Genomic DNA, 22,440 nt, shown 5'->3' on the forward strand with positions numbered 1-22,440 from the left:
GGATAAACTGCATGTTAAACAGTTCACCTAGAGACCTCTTGTTAACAAGCTTCATAGGAGAAAAAACTCTCACTAAAGCATTTGATACTGATCCACACCTGAAAACCTATCCCTTCAGTATGAACAATTGAGAAGTTAGTCCAGAAGAAACAGAAGCTTCAACAAGTGTCTGTGGCAAGGTTTGGGGTGCAGGGGTGGCCTCTATTAGAAAAGTCCAGGGACTGCCCCACACGAGGCACAGCTGGTTCCAGATGGCTCCAACAGACCCACTGCAGGACACAGCTGAGCCCAGCAGCCAAGCTGGTGGCACCTCTGGGAAAACGTCGTAAATAAAGTGCAAAACACCACCTGGGCAGCAGGCCACTGGCAACCCACTACACTAGCGCAGTGACATAAACTTAGCCGCTATAACTTAATAACTAAGTGCCATTTTAGCACTTCTCCAGGTCTGATATTAACTGAATCATTTCTCAACTATCACCCCAGAAGTCTTAAAAGTGCCTTTAGATGTTGTATTTTGCCATGCTGTCAGCGTGTGTATGTGTGCCTGCATACATAAGACTTTAAATAGATCTCCCTTTTTTTTTTTTTTTTATTAGATGCTTCTACAGAGGCTTCACCAGGGATACTAACATCCTCCTCACTCCAAACCGGAATGTTCCAAGACTAAAGCCGGAATCTGTAGCAGTGTGATGCTGTGGCAGTAACAAAAGCTCATGCAACTTCACTTTTAAGCAGTGTGCCTTTGGTCACCTACAGTTTTCCTAGAAGCTATTTACTTCCAGGGAGACAACACACTTCAGAATTATTTTTTTATTTTTTTTTTTAACAAATACGACAAAGTAAACTAGCATAGATTCTTTAAAAAGTCCTTTAATAAGAGTGGATTCATTTTTAAAAAAAACAAAGTTATTGCTATTAGAAAGGGATGATTCCAAGGTCCAGGAAAACATCAACTACAATTATCCCCAAGGAAGTTAACAGTCTTATCTTACTTCCTCTCTAGACTAATCTTCGTGGGTGTAAACATTTTGGAAGACAATATCGTAAGCTACATCCACACAATCTCAGACCTTCATCTGATTTAATGGTGACATTTCTACGTGTGATATCTATCTGTCCTTCAGGAGTCCCCTTACAGTTTGACATTTGAACATTCCATTTATAAACTGAAATAATTGGATAGAAAGTTAATTTGGAAAAAAAAACCATTGTGAAAAGGATTTGACAAAGTGAAGGAAAGGTGATTATCCTGTCAAACACTGAAATGCAGTGTTATTTTTCTCATAAACACCGAGCACCTTGATTGAGAAACAGGGTCCACAAGATGAAATTCAGGGCAGAGTTGCTAGAATCCTTAAAGTAATGGTATCTGCTACCAAATAAACAGAGCATCTAGCCCTTTTAAGTGTTCTTGATCATATGCACTGTTAATGATAGGTAGCCAAAATGTCATTTTTAAGCACATTCTGTAGAAGAACATTGTCCAATTTGTTTTCTTTGTTAGGGATTGAGAAGTTCGCTATTAGGCTACTGCCTTGTCAGAACACAGATGATAATAAAACTGTACGTAAAACACACTAGTCCCTTTCACAAATCTGGCCAACTCTTCAACTGCTGGTTCTTATTTCCACCAAGGGTAACAAGTTATGTCACTGAAAAAATAAGCCATTTTCCTCCGGCCTACTTTCATTTAAATAGAACCATAAGTTTGAACCATTCACTTAACTAGCAATAGCTGAAAAATATTTGAAGACATAATAAATACCACAGAGAAAAGCAAATATCTTTGGAAAACCTAAAGCAAGCAACACATCCTTACCTTGCTGCTGCTGCTAAGAGGTTCTTGGCATTAGGAGCTCCAGGATCAACAGACAAAGACTTGGCAGCCAGTAACAACTTGCTGGAAGCCATGGAGATGCTCTTGAGGTTACCTATTACTTGAATCTGGTCCTCTTTAGTCTGCAAAGCCACAGCAGAATAACACTAAGTGCAGAGTTTGCAATACAGAGAGCGTGCTAGAACTGCATTTGGAAACGCAGTTTGTTTATCCACCTGAAACCACTGACACGCAGGGGATCATAGTCCGGAGAAGAAGATGGACCAAAGCCTCTGTTCACCCAGACAGGTGCCTCTAGCTTCACTTACACAGCAGAAAAAGAAACCCCTATAAGAAATAGCTTGGTTTCTAACAATAGCAGTATTCACAAATGAGGAGAAACTTTACTACTTGTTGAACAATGCTTTTGTTGTCAAGACTCTCATGTGTCTCTGCCTGGCACAACTGATCCACATTATTCAGTCAGTGTACACTGTCTGTATTCTAGCATCCTCTGTGTAACCCACAGGCTCTCTAGCATCCAACTGGGATTACTCACACAGAAAAATCCCTCCAGAAAGTCCTCTATCCCAAGAAAATACATTTCTACAAGCCTACTTTGGTAAATATTCTCACTTGGATGGTCTATTACTTTGAGCCATCACTTGAAAAGAAAACCTTCATATACATAAAATTACAGGGAAGTACTGCATTATCACAAAAAATTTCTGTGACTAGGTTCTTCTGTCGATGATCAGTAGAAGTGAATGTGTTATTTCTAACAGTCTGTTCAGGGCTCTGTGTGAAGAGGTTGCATATTACACTCAGCTGATGTGAATAGTTTTTACTCCATATTTACATTTTGCTTCCTCTCTATCCTCCCATTTTGCTTGGCATTTGAAGTACCTGGTATTGCTTCTGTTCAGGGCAAATAACTAGACACAGACAGAAAGCGCTCTCTTTTGAAAGACCAGCCATTAATAACTAAGATGGTTATCAACCCCTATGTCAGCAGGATAAACAAATTGGCAAGGTCATCAGCAGCTGGAGTTCTCTTTTCAAGTAGCTATTTGCAGTGTCATTTCTAGCTTTGTGTTCATTGAATTGCCTCAAAAAAAACATTCTAAAAGTCAACGAGGCCCATTGCTAAAAAGAGGCAGGTACCTAACTCCTACTTAGTTTCAGAGAATCCGCTGGCATTTGGTGCCTAACTCACTTCATGGAACCTGAATGATTAAGTTTTGAAGGAGAACAATCAGCAGTCATTGTCCAATCTCTCTACTCAGCTCTATCTACAAAGCATCTGCTCTACAGAGGCACTTCATAAATGACTTCAAAGGACTGGCATACCTAAGACTTTCTGGTTAGTTTTCTTTCAGCGATAATTTCTTAGGTTTGCAAGTTCCTCCTAGGAACAACTAGGGCAAAACAGGCTGCAGATAATTTTTTTTGTTTTTTTCAAGCCCTCCTTGCTCTCCTGGTACATGACCCTTTTTTATATGCTGCCATTTGTTATGGTAAATCATCTCCAAACGACCAATCAGTGTAATTCAGTACACCTAAACCCAGTAAGATAAAATGAAGGAGATATCTCCAACTTGAAATGAGTACCTAGACTACTAGGAATAAACTAACAACATTCCTGATTGTTACTGAGTTCACCAGAATAGAACTCTGCCAGATTTTAAATCACTAAACAGACAGCCAAGAGTTCGCTGTCAGATCCATGGTATTTTAGCCAGCCCTCCTCAAATGCTTGCTCCACTCTGCAGCAGGTCCTACAGAGCAGCATCAAGTCCAGATTTTAAATGCATCTTTTCCTTCCTTAAAGCATTTGAAAATTAGCAAGGAATGGCGCTAAATTCTGAACAGTCCTTATTATGCTAAAATATCCTTCATGGTAGTTCTACCAAAATAGACCCAACCCTTCCCATAAGCTTTGAGAGGTCAGAACACCTTTGTACCTTCAGATATACAGCTTGAATTACTTAAAGCCCAAACTAAACAGAGAAGTATGAAGTCATATTTCTGACTGGGCACAGGGAAAATACCAGTGTTCCGTGTAAAATGCAAATGCTGAGCTGACTTCACTCTGGATAATCAGTTACAGATGACTGCTTTATAAGAAACGTCACCTGTCATATTTGGATAGGCTCACTCCAGAACATTGCACTGTGCTACAGACAACCAATATACTGCACTGCAAGATACTATGCCCAAGATCGCCCTTAGTCCCAGTTAACAAGATAAAAAACTTACTTGTGCTTGGCCAGCCATTTCAATACCAGCATCAAGAAATTCATCAAAATCATCACTGAATTTTCCAGAGGCTGCAGCCAGTTCCCCACTTTGGCCCCGTGTAGCATGGACAACTTCTCCTGCCGACTGATTCAGGTCTGCTGCTGCCTGGTTCAGTTCACTCTGAGCTTCTTGAAATGACTTAGAACTTGGAGGTAGCTGTAAAAGACCAAGTGCTGTATTTTACTATCTATCATGTCGCACCGGCCCTTAACAACTGGAAATTTCAACACAATTCAAGAACACTAAATGCAATACAGAGGTGAGCTTCACATACAAGCTAGAAGGGAGTACTGCAGCTGGACTGCTAGTGATTCAGTTCTGAATGCAGAATAGTCCAACTACAGGACAGCTATCAACCAGAAATCTATACAATTACCTCAGTCTCACTGTTTCTTTCCAGGGACAGACAAGTACACAAGCCTTTTAAGGGACAGAGAAGTCAATAGCTATTTTATAGTTCAACTATGAAATTCGAAGTGATGAACTCGGTGGCAAAAGTTGGAGAATTTTGGTTTCCAAGTCATCATTCACTTCCACAAACTTTCCAGAACACCACACAGGTATTGGCAGCTTTCACAATGACTCTAAAATCCTCATCTGGTTTTACCAAAAGGCATTGTACGAACATATCAAAATACAATTCCTCCTTCACAGTGTAGCAGGATCACCGGTAGGTGCAGAAAAAATGTTCTTCAAATCATATAACCTTCTGGTAAACTGCCAGCACACAAAGGGTCTTTTTAGACATGAATGAAGTTAAACAGAAAGATAACAATTCTCCTCCTTGCACAAAATGACCATAGACACACCAAACATTTTTTGACGAAACACAATGGTCCTTAAACTGAACTGATCACTTCAAGGTAGGAGATCGATTATAACTTCCAAGTTCTCTTATTCTTCAAAATGTTAAGTTACAGCTGGCATTCTCAAAAAAACCAGAATAATGGTGACCTCTGACAACTTTATTACTGCCTTCATAAACCACAGACAGCTTTACCTTTCCCATAAACTAGAAGAACAGCATTTCAACCAAAGCTGCAGCTACTTAAAAGTTGCATAAACTTCAACAAAACTTACACGAAGTATACTTTAGGGCACATTTACCACATAATAAGTTGACACAAGAGTTATGTTAAAAGACATCTCACCGAATCAACAAGGAGCTTCTTGCTAGATTCCCCAATACTCTTCAATGCCACATCCACATCTTTTTGTCCAGGCAGACAATTCACGCAGTTATTCAAGGAGTGAGACACTGCTTTTGCCACCTACAACACATAAACAAACACATCCACACCAAGAAAGGCTTAAGTGGTCATTTATCTAATAGGAGGAATATTCTGTAGCCAGCAATTCATAAATTCTGACTCCATCAAGAGAATTCTTGAGGCTTGGGTCTTTCTTGGCTTGCTCACCTGCAGTCTAGCAACAGTCATTATTTATGCTCACCCATTTGATAGGATAGTGCTGACAGGGCAGCTCCACAACTGTGCCTGGCACCTGGGATAAAGGCTGCAGTGCTGCAAATATGGGAATGCCCCTGAAGTTAAGCATCCTTTGCCTGCTACTTCTTTCAGACCAAGTCCCCATTAAAACAAATGCCTCCTCATAAGAAATTATTTAAATTACAGGCCCATTATAGACCTTTTCAAACCAGTAAAAAAAGAACATGTTCCTCCCTGAAGCCTTCAAAAGCAGTGGTGTCACATGCAGAAAACATGCATCCTCTTTTTGAATATAACATGAATTCAGATCCTTCATTTGATAATGATCAGCCTAATAGCTGTTTCATTTTTGCAGTCAAGCAGCATACTCAAATATGTTGTGGGTAAAGCACTCAACTATCTTTGTATAAGTTTATTTTTCAAAAGATGGTGCAAAGCGTATTTTAGTCATCTGCACTGTTCAACATAAGCACGTTGATACTATCTGACTGTTGCTGGAAGACAACAATCCGACATTCCTTGCATCTTTGTTTTCTGTTGTTCTCTCTTGTTATTTAATGCTGCGTTTCACCAGGTGTTTGATAATTCATGTAACTGCTTATGTTGCAACTTACCTGGGCCAATCTCTGCTGACTGTCTGCATCCCCCGGTGCAGCCAGGGCCTGCTTTGCCTCCTGAATAAGCATAGCGGAGCCTTCCATGACATCCCTTGCTGAATCCAACATCGCGTGTGCTGCCACAGGGTCAGTAGTGGATGCTGCAACCCCTCGTGCTGCCTGAGCCAAAGTCTTCAAAGCCTGAGCAGTTTCTCTGGCAGCAACTCCTGTGTTCAGATTTCATCAAGGATTCTATTAGTACCCTTAAAGATGATCTTTGTATTTTATGACAGATGAATTTGCAGGTAATGATCCTACTGCAAAATAACATTGCAAATGCAGTTTAAAAGAAAATCTTCAAACGTGAACAGATTTGAAATACACAGCATCATTTGCCTAGAGAAATACCAATATAGATGCCATGAAGTAAATATTATGCACCAAAGACCACGCGCTCCAGGCATGGCTCTACACGAATGACTAAATCTTAGTGATGCACTGGAAAAGAGGAAAATCTAAAACCTGGAAATGAGCAAAACCTCATATTCCAAGCTATGGCAGTGATTTTCTGCAAGAATGGTGTACATGACTTCGGAGCCACAGCATCTCTGCTGCTTCTGAAAATGCAACTTTGGACTTTTTAGAGAATAAGCACAGCAATAGATGAAGTTCAAGTAATTAAAAAAAATTAAAAGAGATCATGAGGGATCATACAACTTGATATACCCTAACATCACCATGAGTACAAGCACATAAGAATAACTGAACGAAGTCACAGAGATGTCACGAAATTAGTTTCTGCAGTCTGTCCAGCCAACATTACAGAACATTCATCAGCTCTAGAGCTAAAGTGTACAACTGTATGAGTAATAGTCCCATTCTTCTATTTTTGAAATTTAATTCAGCCCTTAATGAAGACCAATATAGAATAGTCTTCTGTAAAACCTTAATTAGCACATAGTGTAGTTAACAACATATGCAATTAATGTAGGTGGTATATTTTGAGTGATGATATTAAAAGCATGCTATTCCTACCAAAAAAAAGGTTCACATTTGCTGTACAAGGCCTCTTGGTTATCCATATTTAGACATTAAAAATAATTAGAATGTTCTATATCCCTATTGGAAATGTTTAGAAAGCTGGAACGGCATAGGAAAATATAACACCCAAGCCATGTTAGCATTTTAACACCAGTGCCTTTCAACATTTTCTCTTCAATCAACTGAACATTTTTAAACACAAAAACTTTAGGAGATAATGAAAGTGACATGCAATGATATTACATGTCAAAGTAAAGTCAAGCTCGGGAAAGAAACAGTTCTGAGTATGTTGCAGTTACAACCTTCCATTTGACAAATGCCAGAGAGCTTTCTATGCGCTTAATTTCAAGAAAACTTCAGGAAAAATGCATGTTTTGTCCTTTATTTAGAGTACCAGTAAGCATCTTTTAAGTTTGATTTAATTTATCATAATACCATAAAATAAAAAGGTCTGATTAGTTTTGCTTTCAAACTGGTGTTTCTTTCATCCTCTACAATGAGGTTTGCTCACCTGTAGTCTAGCAGCAGTCATTATGCGACTAAAACATGTAAAAAACCCTTTTGTGTCAGTAGAAGACCAGAGGGAATTATTACATAGAGAATATCAGCTGTAAAGAATTTTTATCACAGAGAAAGAGTAGAATGTCATAATATCTGCAAACACTCTGTGCTTGCTTGAGCACACAATATTTTTGCATAACATGACAGTATGAGATAGAAAATAGTTATATGACCTTTGCAAAGGAACTCATTGCTTTGTACGATTTCCCAAACAGCTGTTATAGTTTGATGTTAAGAGAGCTACTAGATTCAATTATTTGGTATCAACTGCAAGTAGCTGTTTTACTTTGCCAGATACCCCGTGCTAACTTCTGCATAACTGAAATAGAAACACGAGCCATCTTAATACAATTACATCTGCTTCAAATGAAAGCAACTGTAAGTTGTGTAGCCCTGATGCAATTATATCCAATGAAGTGGTAACTGCCATAATGAAATTTGTCAGTAATAATTAAAAAAAATCCTACAGTAGCATTTGCTCAACAGCTTACAGAAATAAGGAGATAGAACATTTTACCATCTATGAGTAAACCTTTTTCCCCCGTCTGCAAGGAGCATTTTCCTTATCAAGATGTTTTTGGTTTCTGAAAGTACAGGTACAAAACCAAATTGCAGAATCTGTGTGCCCCCATTCCCTGTTGGCTTCAACTTAAACTATGCAAATGTGATCAACAAGTCAGAGAGACTAGTTGCATTTTATGTGTAAACTGGTAACAACTAGTAAGAGACACAGTTTTAACCATCACCAACCAAGCTATTCCAAGTATGTTTGCATTCTGTGCTTCAAAAAATGTCCAAAGACCCATTTAACCTTCTGAAATGAGATAGCAACATTTCCAGTGGCACTGACCTTTAAAGTGCATTACATTTTAGTTCTGCCCTTCACAGAGTTTCAGTGGCATATATTTACAAAAACAACAGATATCTCAATATATTCTGATTAGATACAGCCACACAGCAGATTGCAACACCATTCTTTTAAGAAGCACATTATTTACACTAGCAATTCCTAGTAACTTCCTAGTAAGCGCAATTCACTATCAGTATAGAAAACGCAAGCAATTCCTTGATATTCTGTAACGAGAAAACCTTCTATCAAGTATTTTAAGCAAAGCAGAGGTTTTATGGAGACATTATAAATTAAAGGCTACCTGTGTAGTGCTCGTTGCCTTGAGCAGCACAAGTTAACAACTGGGCCATTGAGGAACCGACTGCTTTGGATGTACTTCCCAGGTCCTGAGCACATTTCTCAAGCTGTGAAAAAATTGCAGAGAACAAAATTCTTTGTTAAGGCTCAACTAAAACACACATGTTTTTTAAACAGTATTAAAAAAAAATTCCTCAGTCCACAAAACCCAAGCTTTTACCTCAGCTACAAACACAGCCATAGTTTCTCTGAAATCTGACTAGCATGTTTTCCCTGTCCAGGGTGAAATAAATTAACATATTAGATACAAACAACAAAACTATTTTATGATTAGCACTGGAAATCAATATCCTCATCTGAGGAAAAGAAGATTTTTCCCAAGTGAAACATGTCATTTTCTAAGCCTACCGGGAATACTAGTCTTCAACTAAAGAGTTCTCATCTTTGCCACTATTGAAAACAAATTCTTTTTGACAAGAAAAGATCAAAACATTACTGCTAAAAAATTGCAATTTGTACAACGGAGAAGGAGGCCCTACAGTCCTATGACTAATTCTGCTACAGAACATTCTTCCAGTGTAATAGGAATAAATACTCTTTTTAAGAGAATTAGGGTAAAATCCTATCAATATCATCATTATCCAAAGCCTCAAGACTTGTTTTGTCTCTAATACTTAAAATTTTTAACAGCTAACTTTGTTTGTTTGTTTTTAAATGAAGAACATCCTTTCCCAATTACAGTTTCTCCTGGGAGAGGTTTTAACTGTCCGTCCACAGCTGCCATCTTCGCATCTTGCAGTTCATTTTTGAGTGTCTGGACTGTATTCAAAGCAGAATCAATTTCCATTGGGCCACATGCTTCATGAGCCTATTCAGAAATCAGATCAATAACACTGTTAGCAGCTGTAAGACACTATCAGAAATAGTAAATGCTTTAGATAAAATCTCCCCCTCCCAAATTACTGCTTTCATGACTTCCGAGGCCACTGCAGGCACTTCAAGTGTTATGTATAATGGATTCCAAACTCCTGCACAATATTCTTGGGTTAAGAGCCACCAGGGGAATGAACCACTTAGCTTGCGTACACATACCTTCACAGCAGGCAGCCAAGATACTGAGAAAATAATGGCTGCAGTCTGGACTTCACCTTTGACAAACAGCCTAACTATGTACCGTGGCTGAAGTCACACTGAACCCTCCGATGTGGCAGCCCAGAATGATCAGTACCCGAGCTCAAAATTTTAATGTTAGCTCAGATGTAGCCACCTATATGCTACAATCCTCTTGTTGGGCCTCAGTGTACACACACAAAAAGTCCAGACTTTTCACTGATACTTTTTTTTTTTAAAACCCATGCATAGTTTAGGAATCTGTGAGTGAAACACAGATAGCCTCTGCTTGAATTTTAAGGATGATGGCTCCAGTTCACAATCACATTGACTATGGCAGTGCCATATCTGGGTTCTCCCCAGTCTGGCAGGTGCACAAGATATGTTCCCCTTTCCCCATTTTCCTTCAGATGCAGCAGCAGCTCAGAGCTTTGATGTGCTGCTCTGTGTACACCCTCCTCCTGTCTTTCTGGAATGGAAAGGGTAGCACAAACTTTTGAGTTTTCTTGCCACTTCTCCCTCCCCTTTCTATTACGACATAGAAGCCACCTGGGAGTCTGAGAAAACTATGCACAAAAGGCAACACCTGAGAAGTAAACCCTGCCTAAGCATAAGCCATTCCCCTGGGGGGGAGACAGTGGGCCAAGCAGAAGTGAGCCTCTGACCACTATCCAAGCCACCTTGCTTCAGCCGATTAAAACTAGTATTGACCTACCTTCTGGGAGGCGGTTCGTAGCTCAGCTAAGCTGGTGGCAAGGTTCTTCGCACACTGACTTAGCTGCATTGCTGCTGCTTGATCAGTCACAGTGGGGACCGCAGCTTTAGCAGATGCCACCATTTTACTTCCAGGCTGTTCAAAGAAAAGTGAACTCAATTGGGTTTACAGGCTCATTTTCTTTAAAGACGGCTTATGGTTCAATAAACAAACTTCTTCCTCCACTCACACACTCATGAAGTTTCTAGGTCTTCTGTAATGACCATTTCATGCACTTCCCTGCTCCTCAACCATGGACTGTCTAGATCCCAGCATTTTATTCATATGCTGCACCCTGTCATAACTCCACATTGCAGTGTTCTCTGCAGCAGGACTTATTTGTGCTTTTCTAGCACTGTGACTACTCCACTGGTGGCAATGTCTGCCTGAGGCCCGTCAGCACTCATGCAGACTACTTAAAAATATTTAAATGTGCAGTGTTGCCATTCAGCATCCACGGGGTACAAACAAGTCCAGGTGGTAGAGACAGCAAATTCGTCTCAATGTTTCTAAACATTAAACTCTGCCAAAATTCTATAAACTGAAAACGGTAATTCAAGCAATGACTCTTCACAGGGATGGCTATTAATACGATTAAAATACTTTGCTAATTCTCACCATCACTGCGGTTTATACATGCAGCCAGAGAGATGGATCACTTTGATGACCAGGTAATTACATTAAGAATTATTTTCTTCCATGTTTTGTTTGTTTGGTTGGTTTTTTTTGTAATGCCAACAATGACCCCAATAATTTGTTATCAATGCTCAATGTATTTTTTTTTTTGTAAAAGGTGTTTTGGAAGAAGCACAGAGTCAAATTTGGTGTTCTGTTCAAAACTTCGATCAAGATCCATTACATATGCAGGCTAGTACCTAAAAAACCATGGTGATATCCTGCCTTATTTGTGAAGAATTCTGGAGCTTGTTGCTGCAACACTAACTTTACTGTTACTAGGAAACATTACAACAGCACCTCACATATTCAGACCTCTGTTTAGAAAGATGCTGAATTCTCTCCATCTTGTTCTTTAAACTCTTTCCCAGAAGGCAAGTGCCACAGCCATGAATGTTTCTTCTCCATACACTTTAGTTTTCCTGTTACTTTTATCCTCAATTTTGGCAGTTGTCACTCTCCACAGATTCAACATTCTTCAGCCTTCTGACCCAAGGAACTAAATTCTCCTCAGCTATGGCTCACAGTGATGAACTTCTTTACATGGTTCTTAACAGTTTACTGCTTATTTATCACAAATAACATACAGCACTAAAAAATGCTTTTTACTCTGATGTAATCTATTACAATGATTGATTCATTTCACCTGAAGGAAGTTCTGGCTGGAATTTATTAGAGCAAGCTGGGCACTGAGGTCTTCTGCCTGAGCTTGACTTCCTCTTACACCCTGCACCAACTGAGGAATGTGGTCTGCAACATTCTAGAATAAACAAAGGGAAAAGCTTTTAGTAAATAAATAAAAAAACCTCCAAACGCTCTGACACTGAGCAAGCCCTCTCCCCACCCACCTTAAAGACAACCTGTACTATTCGCAGGTACAATACTCCTGTGCCTTCATAGAATTTTTTAGGATTCCATCGAAGTGAATTAATATACGATAGGATTTTTCAGACATTCTACTTAAGAAATCTTTATTCAAGCTACTCTAGTTTAGATTGTCTTATGGAATCTTTAAGATTTTTCTGCAAAATTATGTACACAAAATATTTTGAATTACTTCCTTAGCATGTTCAAACGCCAGCAGTGGAGATGACAGATTTTTCACAGAAGTGCCTTGCTTTCAGAGTAACAATGTATTTTACCCACAAGCACCTCTACCTACTTTCCTGTGACTTCTAACAATAAAAACTTTATAGTATGGATGGAACATTCTGAAATGTGTATTGCTAAAACTTTATTCCTCAATGGCCCAGATTCATGCTTCTTGTCTATCCATTTAGCAATGGATAACACTTACTTCAGCAGTGCAATACCAATCCCACGCCACCCCCCAAAAATGTAAAAAGTAGGTATCAGATCTTCTCTGCTATCCAATAAGTCAGCATCAAGATCACATTAGAATGAACTGTAAACAATACAGTGATTCAGCTCTTTTCTTTTGAAATTTATATTGAAATAGCAGCTGCCTACAACACAATCTTGAGATGTACTTGAGCTACCTTATTTAATTCCAACATTTTTTAGGAATACCACTGTGACAAAAAATAATTGCTGGATGCTAAATGTGGCTTTTAATTATGCCGCCTTTAATTGTTCCCCACATAACTGCTCTTCCCTCCAGAAGAAAATTATTTTGCATTCTATTGTCTTTTTCAGTTTTTTGTTTAAATGCAATTTCTTTAAAAACCCTGAAGCAACATTAGTCAGAATTATAAATTAAGCTGCCAAATGTAGCTTAAACACAAAAGAAGACACCTTCTCACTAAACTCTGAAGTCTAGCTTGGAACTATAAAAAAGTTCTTGGCTTCAAGCATACCTTAAAATCTGAGCTTTTGGCAGCTTTAACTTCAAGCTAGGAATCATGTTAACCCCATAGTAAGGTCTGTAACCTATTTTTTACAGTGACATAAGTGTTACAGTGAAAAAAAAGGCCCCAGTTGCTTGTAGGCTGAACATCAGAAGAGCAGGATCAGTGTTCTTAGATGTATAACCAATTATATAACATGTACAATAAATAAAGATTGCACTCCATTATAGCACAAATCACTATTGTTACCCATCCCTTGCTGTAGAAAATCCCAAAGTTGCCTTGATTCCATAGCAGACCTCAGACCCATTTGACTGCACACTCATCTGACCACTGAACGCATGGCCAAGACTTCTTGCGAGTGTACAAATTTGAGTAACTGGATCCCTCCCCGCACAGTGCTTCTAGCAGAGCTGCTGACTGATTTGCAGCAAAACTGTTATTTAAAGCACTTGCTTCAGGTGAATTGGTTCTTACTCAACAGATAAATACAGAGGTTTATAAGCCTATCCATCATTTCTAGTAAGGTCTTTGCAAGGGTATGTGTAACCAGCAAGTACTGCATTGCACTTAAAATATCACGGATTTTCAAAGCTCTCCATACAGTAATGCATGGAAACTATGGATAACACAATAAATGAGGGTTCTCCAGAATCCATACACATGGATGTGTGTGGCTTTGGCTGTGGTTTTATTTTTTTTAACATCTTCTTTTGAGGTTGCAAGTTTAATTATAGAAGGTGATCTTCAGTTCCCCATAAAGCAGCTATTTGTCAGTGGGTTGTGATATGTTTACCTTACAGCTCTGCACAAGTTGCTGGTGGGCTGCTGTGTTCTTATTTGAAACAGCTGCATTCTGAGAAGCTGCAATAGTCTGAGTAGCAGCAGCTGCAGCTTGTTTAGCTGCAATCTTTGGAGAAAAGGAAACAGTGTTAAATAAGTGGTAAGAGTCTGAGTAATTCAGAAGATGAAATACTTATTATAGGAAACTTTGTTAGTAACAACTTTGACAGATTAATATGTTATATCCCTTAATTATTTTGATTTGCTTTAAGGAAACTCAGGATGGCTCTTCTCTCAAGACGAAAATGAACTGAACATTGTTATCCATCTCTAACTTGCTAATACAGGTGGAACTAGAACGATTCTAAGCTCTTGTTCCTTCATAGCTTACGCTGCAATATGACAAAAAAGTCCATTACAGAGCGCAGAAGTGGTCTAATCAATTATCTCCTTACAAAGAAGGCCAGAGAAAACAGACAAAGTACATATAGTGCTTCACACTGCTACATTAGCACCTCTGACCAAAGACTCAAGGGAGCCAACTTCTACTAAGGTTGCTCTACAGCAAAATGATGCAAAGGTACAAAATACTGGGATTACTGAGTCTGAAAGCACTGAGATGACCTTCTTTAAATATATAGGAGTCTTATCAACCTCTCCATATTACAATTTATCTAAGGTACTCCAAAATGTTGCACAATACTTTCCTTTAATTGGCCCACTAAATATAACCAAGCATGAAGTTCCTTCTCATCATTACACATCTCACTCGTTCATAAGGCAGAATGTGTTATAACAGCAAGATAAAGAAAAGTCTTTTCTATAAGGCTTTCTTGCACCCAGTTATAAAACTGAGATATCAGCTTTTATTTCCTGAAATACTCCAGATTTTTAGTTGTAGCCAGATACAGTAATTTAAATGCACTTCCAGAACATGGTTACCTATTTAGATATCCTTGTTTGTTTAATGTCATTGCACTGGAGTCAGACTACTGTAAGACCACAGTTGGAAACTAGTAATTACATAAGGGTTTTTTTTTAAAATCTGTCTTTTCTATATTTTAGCTGAGAATGGGAAGATAAACCTTGCCTACAAGACAAACTTCAGAGATATTTTATGTTTAGAGCACAGTAAGTTGCCTTTCTCCCCCTTGGCTGGGCTACCAGCTATGATTTATCTTTTCATTTCTGCTTCTTTGATTCTCTGAATAACTTACCAGTTTAATTGGATATGGTGCAATTCAACATATTTCTTTGTACAGAACATATTTCTTTGTACAGAAATGTAAATGAAACTCTTGGCAGATACACTAGTAAAAGCACCAAAAGATATTGTAACTGACAGATCATACAGATAAATTAAAACAGTAATGAAGTGTTTTCAGCTCAGTTGTTTGAAATGTCAACTGTTCTAATTTTATGACTAAGTCACCATCAAATGCTTTCCGAGTCAAATTCTTACACCTTACTACATCAGTGAGACAAGTTGCTCAGTTTTATGAAGACTATGGTATCATGTGCTGACATCTCTAATTCCAAGCCTTGTACTCTGGAACTGAGCTTACAGGGCTATCATTCTGTGCTTAGCACTTTTCCTGAAACACACGTTTCTACTTGCTTGAAATTATATACAATAACTAATTATCAAAACAGTAAACTGAAAATTCAACAATATGTAGCTTCCAACCTCTAATCTGTTGACAATTTTTTTCTTGATGGCATTCTGTGCAGCAGCATTTGTAGCAACCCTCAGTCCCTCTGCTGCTTCTCTCAGACGCTGCTGTTGATCCTCATTTTCAGGATTGGCTGCAGCCCCCTGCACAAAATTTCAGAGCAAAAAAACATGAGTAAAAGTAGTTGCTGTAAAAACTCAAGAAGGAAGCCTACAGAGGGTGGAAGCAAGGACGGGTAGCCTGGGAGGAATACAGAAACATTGTCTGAGCAGCCAGGGATCAGGTTAGAAAAGCTTAAGCTCAAATAGAGTTAAACCTGTGCAGGGATGTCAAGGGCAACAACAGAAGCTTGATCCTGTCAGCCAGATCCTATCTGTAACAGCCCACATACCAGCTCTTCTTTGTGTATAATCCCATAATTTTAAGGCGACAATTACTTAATTTTCCTGGTACCTTTGCAGCTTCAACCATGCGGGCTGTAGAATCCGCCAGGAGCTTTGCAGCGGCCAGAAGCTTCTTAGAGTTGTCCATGTCGATTTCTGCTTCGGCATCTGACCTCATGGCATTGACGAGATCAGAAGTGGCTTGAGCCAGTACCCTGGCCTGCCGTACCATTTCACCTGTGGCATACCATTACATTTTTACTTTCCTTCTCTCTGCATTTCAGTTTCAAAAGTCATCTCAACAGCATGAAAATAAAGTTTGGCTTGCTGAAGTATCCTTTTGACTTGAAAATGATACATTAATAGTTCATAACTTAGAAACTTCATAAACAAAACCTTGGATCGCAACATAAAGTAGTTTAACAAACATTCCTGTGCATCTATTTAAAAAACTCAATCAGTCAGATTTCTAATAAAGGAGATTCTAGGGTCAAAATACACTGAGAATTTCAATAATTACTTCCCTGCATATGTTCCTCTAGAAGAATGCTGCACAGCTGGAATGACAGTTCTTTAAAAAGAGAGATATCTTGAAGTTTTACCTCTTAAATGTAACAACTACAATGATCCTTCAAGAAAAGATTATTTGTTCATATCAACTGTAACATAAATACAACTGTATTGTTGTATTTACTTTCCCAGCCTTGTGTTTATATATGTTATAATACAAAAGAGAAGACCAAAACCATAATACTCACCTAACTCCTTTTAAAAACTGATCCTATTTTAAACTTCTAATGAATTATCTTGATTTCAAGTTGATACTGCCTCTTCATGGTGCTCCACTTAATAACACCTATAACTACTGAAATTTCACCATTCTAAGTAATTTATTGTTTCTTTACTAAAAACTGATATGGAATCAATTAAACATTAGGCATCCCAAGTTTTGGTGGGTTGTAGAAGCTGCACATTTTAGAAATGTCATAGGAAAAAGCAGAAGTATGTTTCAAAACCTACAACAAAATCTAAGCATAATAAAATCAATCACTGGGAAGTATTCACTCAGGTTCCTGCCTTCGTATCTGGAGATGAGAAATTGCTACACAATTCTGTGAAGAGAGGCAATGATAAAACCACAAAACATACTACAGTGATCTTCTAGCATGATATTGATTGTTTTCACAAAATATTCGTTCTGCCTAGCACACAGCTACGTGCATTTTGCTGTTTTAATATTATGGGTTGAAGGACTAACCATCACAACAGCACTTGCCTAGAAGCACAGTACATTTCAGAGAAGGTTTGTGACTTACATTATTTGAAACGTGCATATATCTGAATCATGGAAAGGTATTGTCCATCAAAGAAACTTACCAGCATCTCCCATCGAACTGAAAATACTCTCTGTGACACACATGATGGTATCTGTAGCCTGGTCATAGCGTCCTATGGGCTCTCCCCTGCTTGCAAACTGGCGGACATGCTGCAGGAGGTCATTCAGGGCTTGGCTGACAATACCAGCAGCTGCACTGACCTGCTTCAGTAACTCAATGTCATCTGTGGCAGCCTGGCAGGCCCTCACACAGTTCTCCACTGACCGGTCTACCAGTTTCCCTGCCTCAATCAGCTGTTCCTGACACACTGGAGAGCTGATGGTGGGACTCACAACCTGCATGGGGAAAGGACAAAGCATTCAGAAAATGATTATTTTCAAATTTCCGAACTACTAACAAGTGAAACATCTACTATACTAGTTTTTAATCTTTAACTTATATTCTGTCTCTGAGAACAAGTATTTAAATAGGTGGCTTCAGACATCTAGATTAGGAATCTGGCCTTTGCAAATCATTAATCTCAATTTAGACTCCCAGAATGGAGGCCCCCACCTTATTTCATGGTTCTTCAGCAGTTGCTGAACTGAGCAAACACTAGACAGTAGTTCTGGAGGGCAGGCATGGGCCAAGCTCCTTCAGAGTAACTACACTTCTGCTCTAACTACTCTACATCCTGGAACTCCAAATAAAATGAAATCTTAATTGGAATTGGTTTTTTAAACTCTTCTTCTGATCAAGCCTTTGTTTATTTGTTTAAATAAAAGCAGTGCTTGGCACAAGCCAAAGAACACTCTACTTCTGAAGCCACAAGAGAAGTAATAAACCCTGTAATCTATAGCTTAGAAACAACCCTCCACCATTGTGTTCAGACATATCCAGACAGCTATTGGCAACAGGAAAACTGTGAATATCTTATGAGGAAAACAGGATGCCACTGGATGTCTTATGCCATATTGAAAAAAAATCACAGGCAGTAAAAACATCCAAGTCAGTCCAAATAATGAAAATTCATACATATGCATTACAAAAAGGCCTTGTAGCCAGAGAAACAAACCAGAAAATACTGAAAATTTAATACCTAATATTGACTATTAATTTTAATATAGACCTTCTGTTTCACAACAGTTGAATACCCATGTCCCTGCAAACAATGACACCACAGACTTCAAAAGCAGCATCCAAGTAGGAAATGCAAATTCGTTAATTTTTAAAATCAAATGAGCATTTTCTTTATTTATTTGTAAGACAAAAAAGGCTGCAGAAGATGTGATGCTCCAATTGCAGTCTTCAGAATTTGAGATAAGATCTCAACTCCTTTGTAATTTGCTTAGACTGAAAATCAGTACTTGGCCAAAAGCAATGGATCTATTAAAACAAATGGGCTACTGTAAATTAGTGCAAATATATTTAAAATCAATGATCAACACAATCTTATTTTCAGCAAGAATACCAACTTTTAATTTTCTAGCTTTAGATGAGATGAACCCATCCTAATTCTAGGCTTTACTAGAAGACTTAGTCTCTCAGGCAAGCTGTGTTTCTTGAACTAAATTTTTTTTTACTTTTTTATTTTATCAATACTAGCAATTTACCACATGGGCTCTTATCTGTGGAACCTTCTCTGGAGATTACAGCAACGCCTCACATCATCTAGGCTCCTGCTTGCCACTGTTATGGGTGAAAAACTATTAATCAATAACTTTGATATTGCATAAATCTAGAACTATATTATTAACACAGTATATTGCCCAAGACCATTGGGAATACACAGAAGCATACACTGGAAACGATGCCTCATCACCTCATGAACACTGTTTGCCTCACCTTTGCACAAGCCACCAGCTGGGAAGTAGAGAGTGCGCACTGTGTCGCAGCAGCAATGACCCTGTTCTGCAGGACTGTATCCTCAGCGACCTGTGCTACGTTCTTGGCCTTCAGCACTAACATGGCAGCAGCGTTTGCAACAGCTTTGGCCAGACTCATCAGAACATCCTGGTAAAATAAAGGAAAAACTCAGACTTATGAATAAAGTAGTATATACTTTTTTATATTAAGATCAAGTCCTCTGAAGACAGAAGTTCTCTTGTATCAAACATTTCATTCCATGTAAAGCAGCAAACATCGCTATTACTCAGAAAACTTGACATTTTCTGTTCTCAGTACAACAGCTTCTCTATTTACATTATCAAGTTACTGGACTGAATGAGTATGCACTGTCAAATTTTGAATTGGCTCAGAGAACAAATCTATGTCCCGTATTGCAATGTGCTTATCTTCACTTCCTGAGAATATCCCATTAGTAAGGAATATCTGGAGCTCACCACTAAAAATGTGACAAGTATCTGCAATAAGGATGACAACCTCAGGCAGCAGACTGCTGAAGTCACACAGTACTTGAGTTAAATCTAAATTCAAGTACTTAATTGTGCTTAAGAGTAATAACTGTCACTCTGTTTTTGAAAATGCCATTTCCAACCACAATATTTCCTTGTCCATGATGTAAATATAGCCCTATAAATAACTCCTCCAAAATTTAACTCAAAATAGGTCTTAATTCCAGAACATTTTTCCCTTGTAGAAAAATAATGCAGCTAACTCTGAAACTGTGAAATTAAAACAGACTAATATGTTAATTCCTGCAACAAAACAAGTTCAGAAAATTTCTTCTCATTTCCCCAATTAAAATGCTACATTCCATATACTTCATTTTTTTAGTGGGATGGAGTTTTCCTAATGTTCCTAATGTAGTGTTAAAATGATGTGGCTAAAAACAATTTCATAATGGATTAACCTCAATTGGCATTGAGAAACTTCAAATCTAGCATCTCCTAACTGCACTTTGGGAAGCCTGGTTTTATGCAGTAGCATCCTCATTAGAAAGCTGCACAGTTCTGAGAGTGACAAGCAACCCCCTCATTACCTGGAACCTTTCATCTGTTTCATTCTCTCCAATTTGTCTCAGTAGCTCCCCGCTTGCTTGCCCAATGCTTCCAGCTGCAGTCAAAACTGTCTGTCGAGGCTGGAAAAATATAACAGTGAAATGCATTAATTCAAAGAAAATGAGTTTTACTTGAATTTTAGATTTCCTCAAGGAACTTCTGCAATCAATATGGCTAAAAAAAATATTACACAACACAAATAATTTGGAAAAATCTTTACTTTTCCACATGCACAACTGCATGTCCATATTTCAGGGGTTTCAGCTAAGTGCTCCCAGAGAACATGTAAACAATTCTGAAAAATGTGTATAAACATTGTCATTATAACTCCAAGGATAATTAAGGACGGTCAGTCAATATGCCAAATGGTTTGAAACATCAGCAGATTTCACATTCTTCAAAACAAATACCTGAAGAGATCTAAGGCAAACTGGCTGCAGACTCTATCTTATACATCTGACAAAGATAGTCTATCCTAGTCAGTAGTACTCTCATTTCTGGAAGACTCCAACAGAGGGATTAACTTCTCATTTTATAGGTCAAAGTAGACAAAGTCAGTAACAAAACAAACAAAAAAAATCATGACTGAGCATCTCTTCACTTCCTATTGAATCATAGCACTGTTTGAAATTTGTTTCTAAAAGAGAATACAGTAGCCAGATTAATTCACTATTACACAAATCAATTAACCTCTGCATATAACACAGAACATTCTAATGTCAAGGTGCAAGACTTAAAGGCACAAAGACAGAGACATGAAGGAAAAAGAAATAGTCAAAAGAATGGCTTGCACAGTGGACATCATGTGGCACTGGGCAGGTGAGGCTTAGAAGCTAAGATGTCTCAAAAAAGCTAAGGCCGTGCACTTGAAAGAGAGAACCTGAGAAGTTTCCACCTACTCACCTCTCCTGAGGTAGGCTGCACAGCCTTGAGCAAGTCTGACACAGCACTGGCTAACGTTCGAGCAGCTTTCAGGAGGTCTTCTCCACTTCCAACTTCATCATCCATAAGTGCAGCAAGCAGTTTGACACCCTTAGACATCTCAGTGAGGTTGGAAGAGATGGTTGTAATTGCACATCCCACAGCAGTGTAATCGGTGTCAACTGGATCCCCTGTAGAGCAAATGTTTTTTCATGGTCAGAAAGCTTTGGTGGCTAAAGGGGGAAAGAGGCAGCTACCAGAAGCTAAACTCTGGTGACAGAGATAAAAAAAGAAACATTTCAAGATAGCCAAGCAATGCCTACTAAATAATTTCATTGTCACATTAAAAAAAATAGACTGCTATAATTTTTCCAATTTCTACATTTCTTCTTCTACAAGAATTTATTTTCTAATAGAATTTCCCTTCATTCAACATAATTTGATAAGAAGTCCACAGTTTCAGCTATCTTTCAACATTGAAAGAACCCAAGGTAACACAGTATTGACCCCTTTAAGCCACGCACAGCTCCTTCAACTTGTAATTTGCTGAAGGAAAAAACCCACTGTCAACAAACATTCTCTCTCTCTAACAACTGTCAAATCAATCATGCTGTTTTGTAGTAACCTTGCAAATACTCTCTTATTCACTTTGTTGAATAAGCATGCTACATTTTATCTTCATCACTGGTCGTATCTTTAGTGCTAGAGATAATTTGAAGATACAAAAACTGTGTTGGGAGGGACAGAAAGCTTGTTTCACGTGTCAACGCACTTAGCTACTGCAATATTATGAAGAAAATTTTACTCCAGCTGTCCCATACTCCGTCCTACGTTACTTGACTTATGACTGAAACAACCAGTAGAATGCTAGGAAATCCTTCTCTTTGAAATTTACCTGCTGTAAGGTTAACAACAGATGCAGTTCCTGCAGTGATAGCATCAACCTGAGAGTGTATTTCATGTTTTGATTCATCAACCTTGTTCTGAACCCATACTCTTGATGCCTGAAGAGCAATAACAAAAAAAAAAATTAAGGATTACTGTGAGGTTCTGTAAGAGGAGATACTACTTAAATCTCTCAACCCTTCATGAAAACCTTTAAAAGTGAAATGGAGGACAACACCCAAGCCCTTAAAGTGAAATA

General features: G+C 38.4%; 1 protein-coding gene across 4 annotated transcripts in view; it reads right to left on the reverse strand.

The window, feature by feature from the left end:
• TLN2 (talin 2) overlaps nt 1-22,440 on the reverse strand; it is a 185,358-nt gene that overhangs the window by 63,339 nt on the left and 99,579 nt on the right. For all 4 annotated transcript variants that reach the window (XM_014944527.1, XM_014944528.1, XM_014944526.1 and 1 more), the window contains 16 exons: nt 22,192-22,300; nt 21,279-21,487; nt 20,357-20,455; nt 19,261-19,428; nt 17,477-17,771; nt 16,170-16,336; nt 15,731-15,859; nt 14,057-14,170; nt 12,099-12,212; nt 10,739-10,873; nt 9,653-9,781; nt 8,918-9,020; nt 6,183-6,391; nt 5,272-5,391; nt 4,079-4,276; nt 1,823-1,962 (listed from right to left, as the gene is read on the reverse strand). In XM_014944527.1, coding sequence (XP_014800013.1) covers nt 1,823-1,962; nt 4,079-4,276; nt 5,272-5,391; nt 6,183-6,391; nt 8,918-9,020; nt 9,653-9,781; nt 10,739-10,873; nt 12,099-12,212; nt 14,057-14,170; nt 15,731-15,859; nt 16,170-16,336; nt 17,477-17,771; nt 19,261-19,428; nt 20,357-20,455; nt 21,279-21,487; nt 22,192-22,300 — 2,438 coding nt within the window. The remainder of the gene's footprint in view (nt 1-1,822; nt 1,963-4,078; nt 4,277-5,271; nt 5,392-6,182; nt 6,392-8,917; nt 9,021-9,652; nt 9,782-10,738; nt 10,874-12,098; nt 12,213-14,056; nt 14,171-15,730; nt 15,860-16,169; nt 16,337-17,476; nt 17,772-19,260; nt 19,429-20,356; nt 20,456-21,278; nt 21,488-22,191; nt 22,301-22,440) is intronic.

The sequence above is a fragment of the Calidris pugnax genome, unplaced genomic scaffold, assembly GCF_001431845.1.
Source record: "Calidris pugnax isolate Ruff unplaced genomic scaffold, ASM143184v1 scaffold70, whole genome shotgun sequence".
In the NCBI taxonomy this organism is placed as follows: Eukaryota; Metazoa; Chordata; class Aves; order Charadriiformes; family Scolopacidae; genus Calidris; species Calidris pugnax.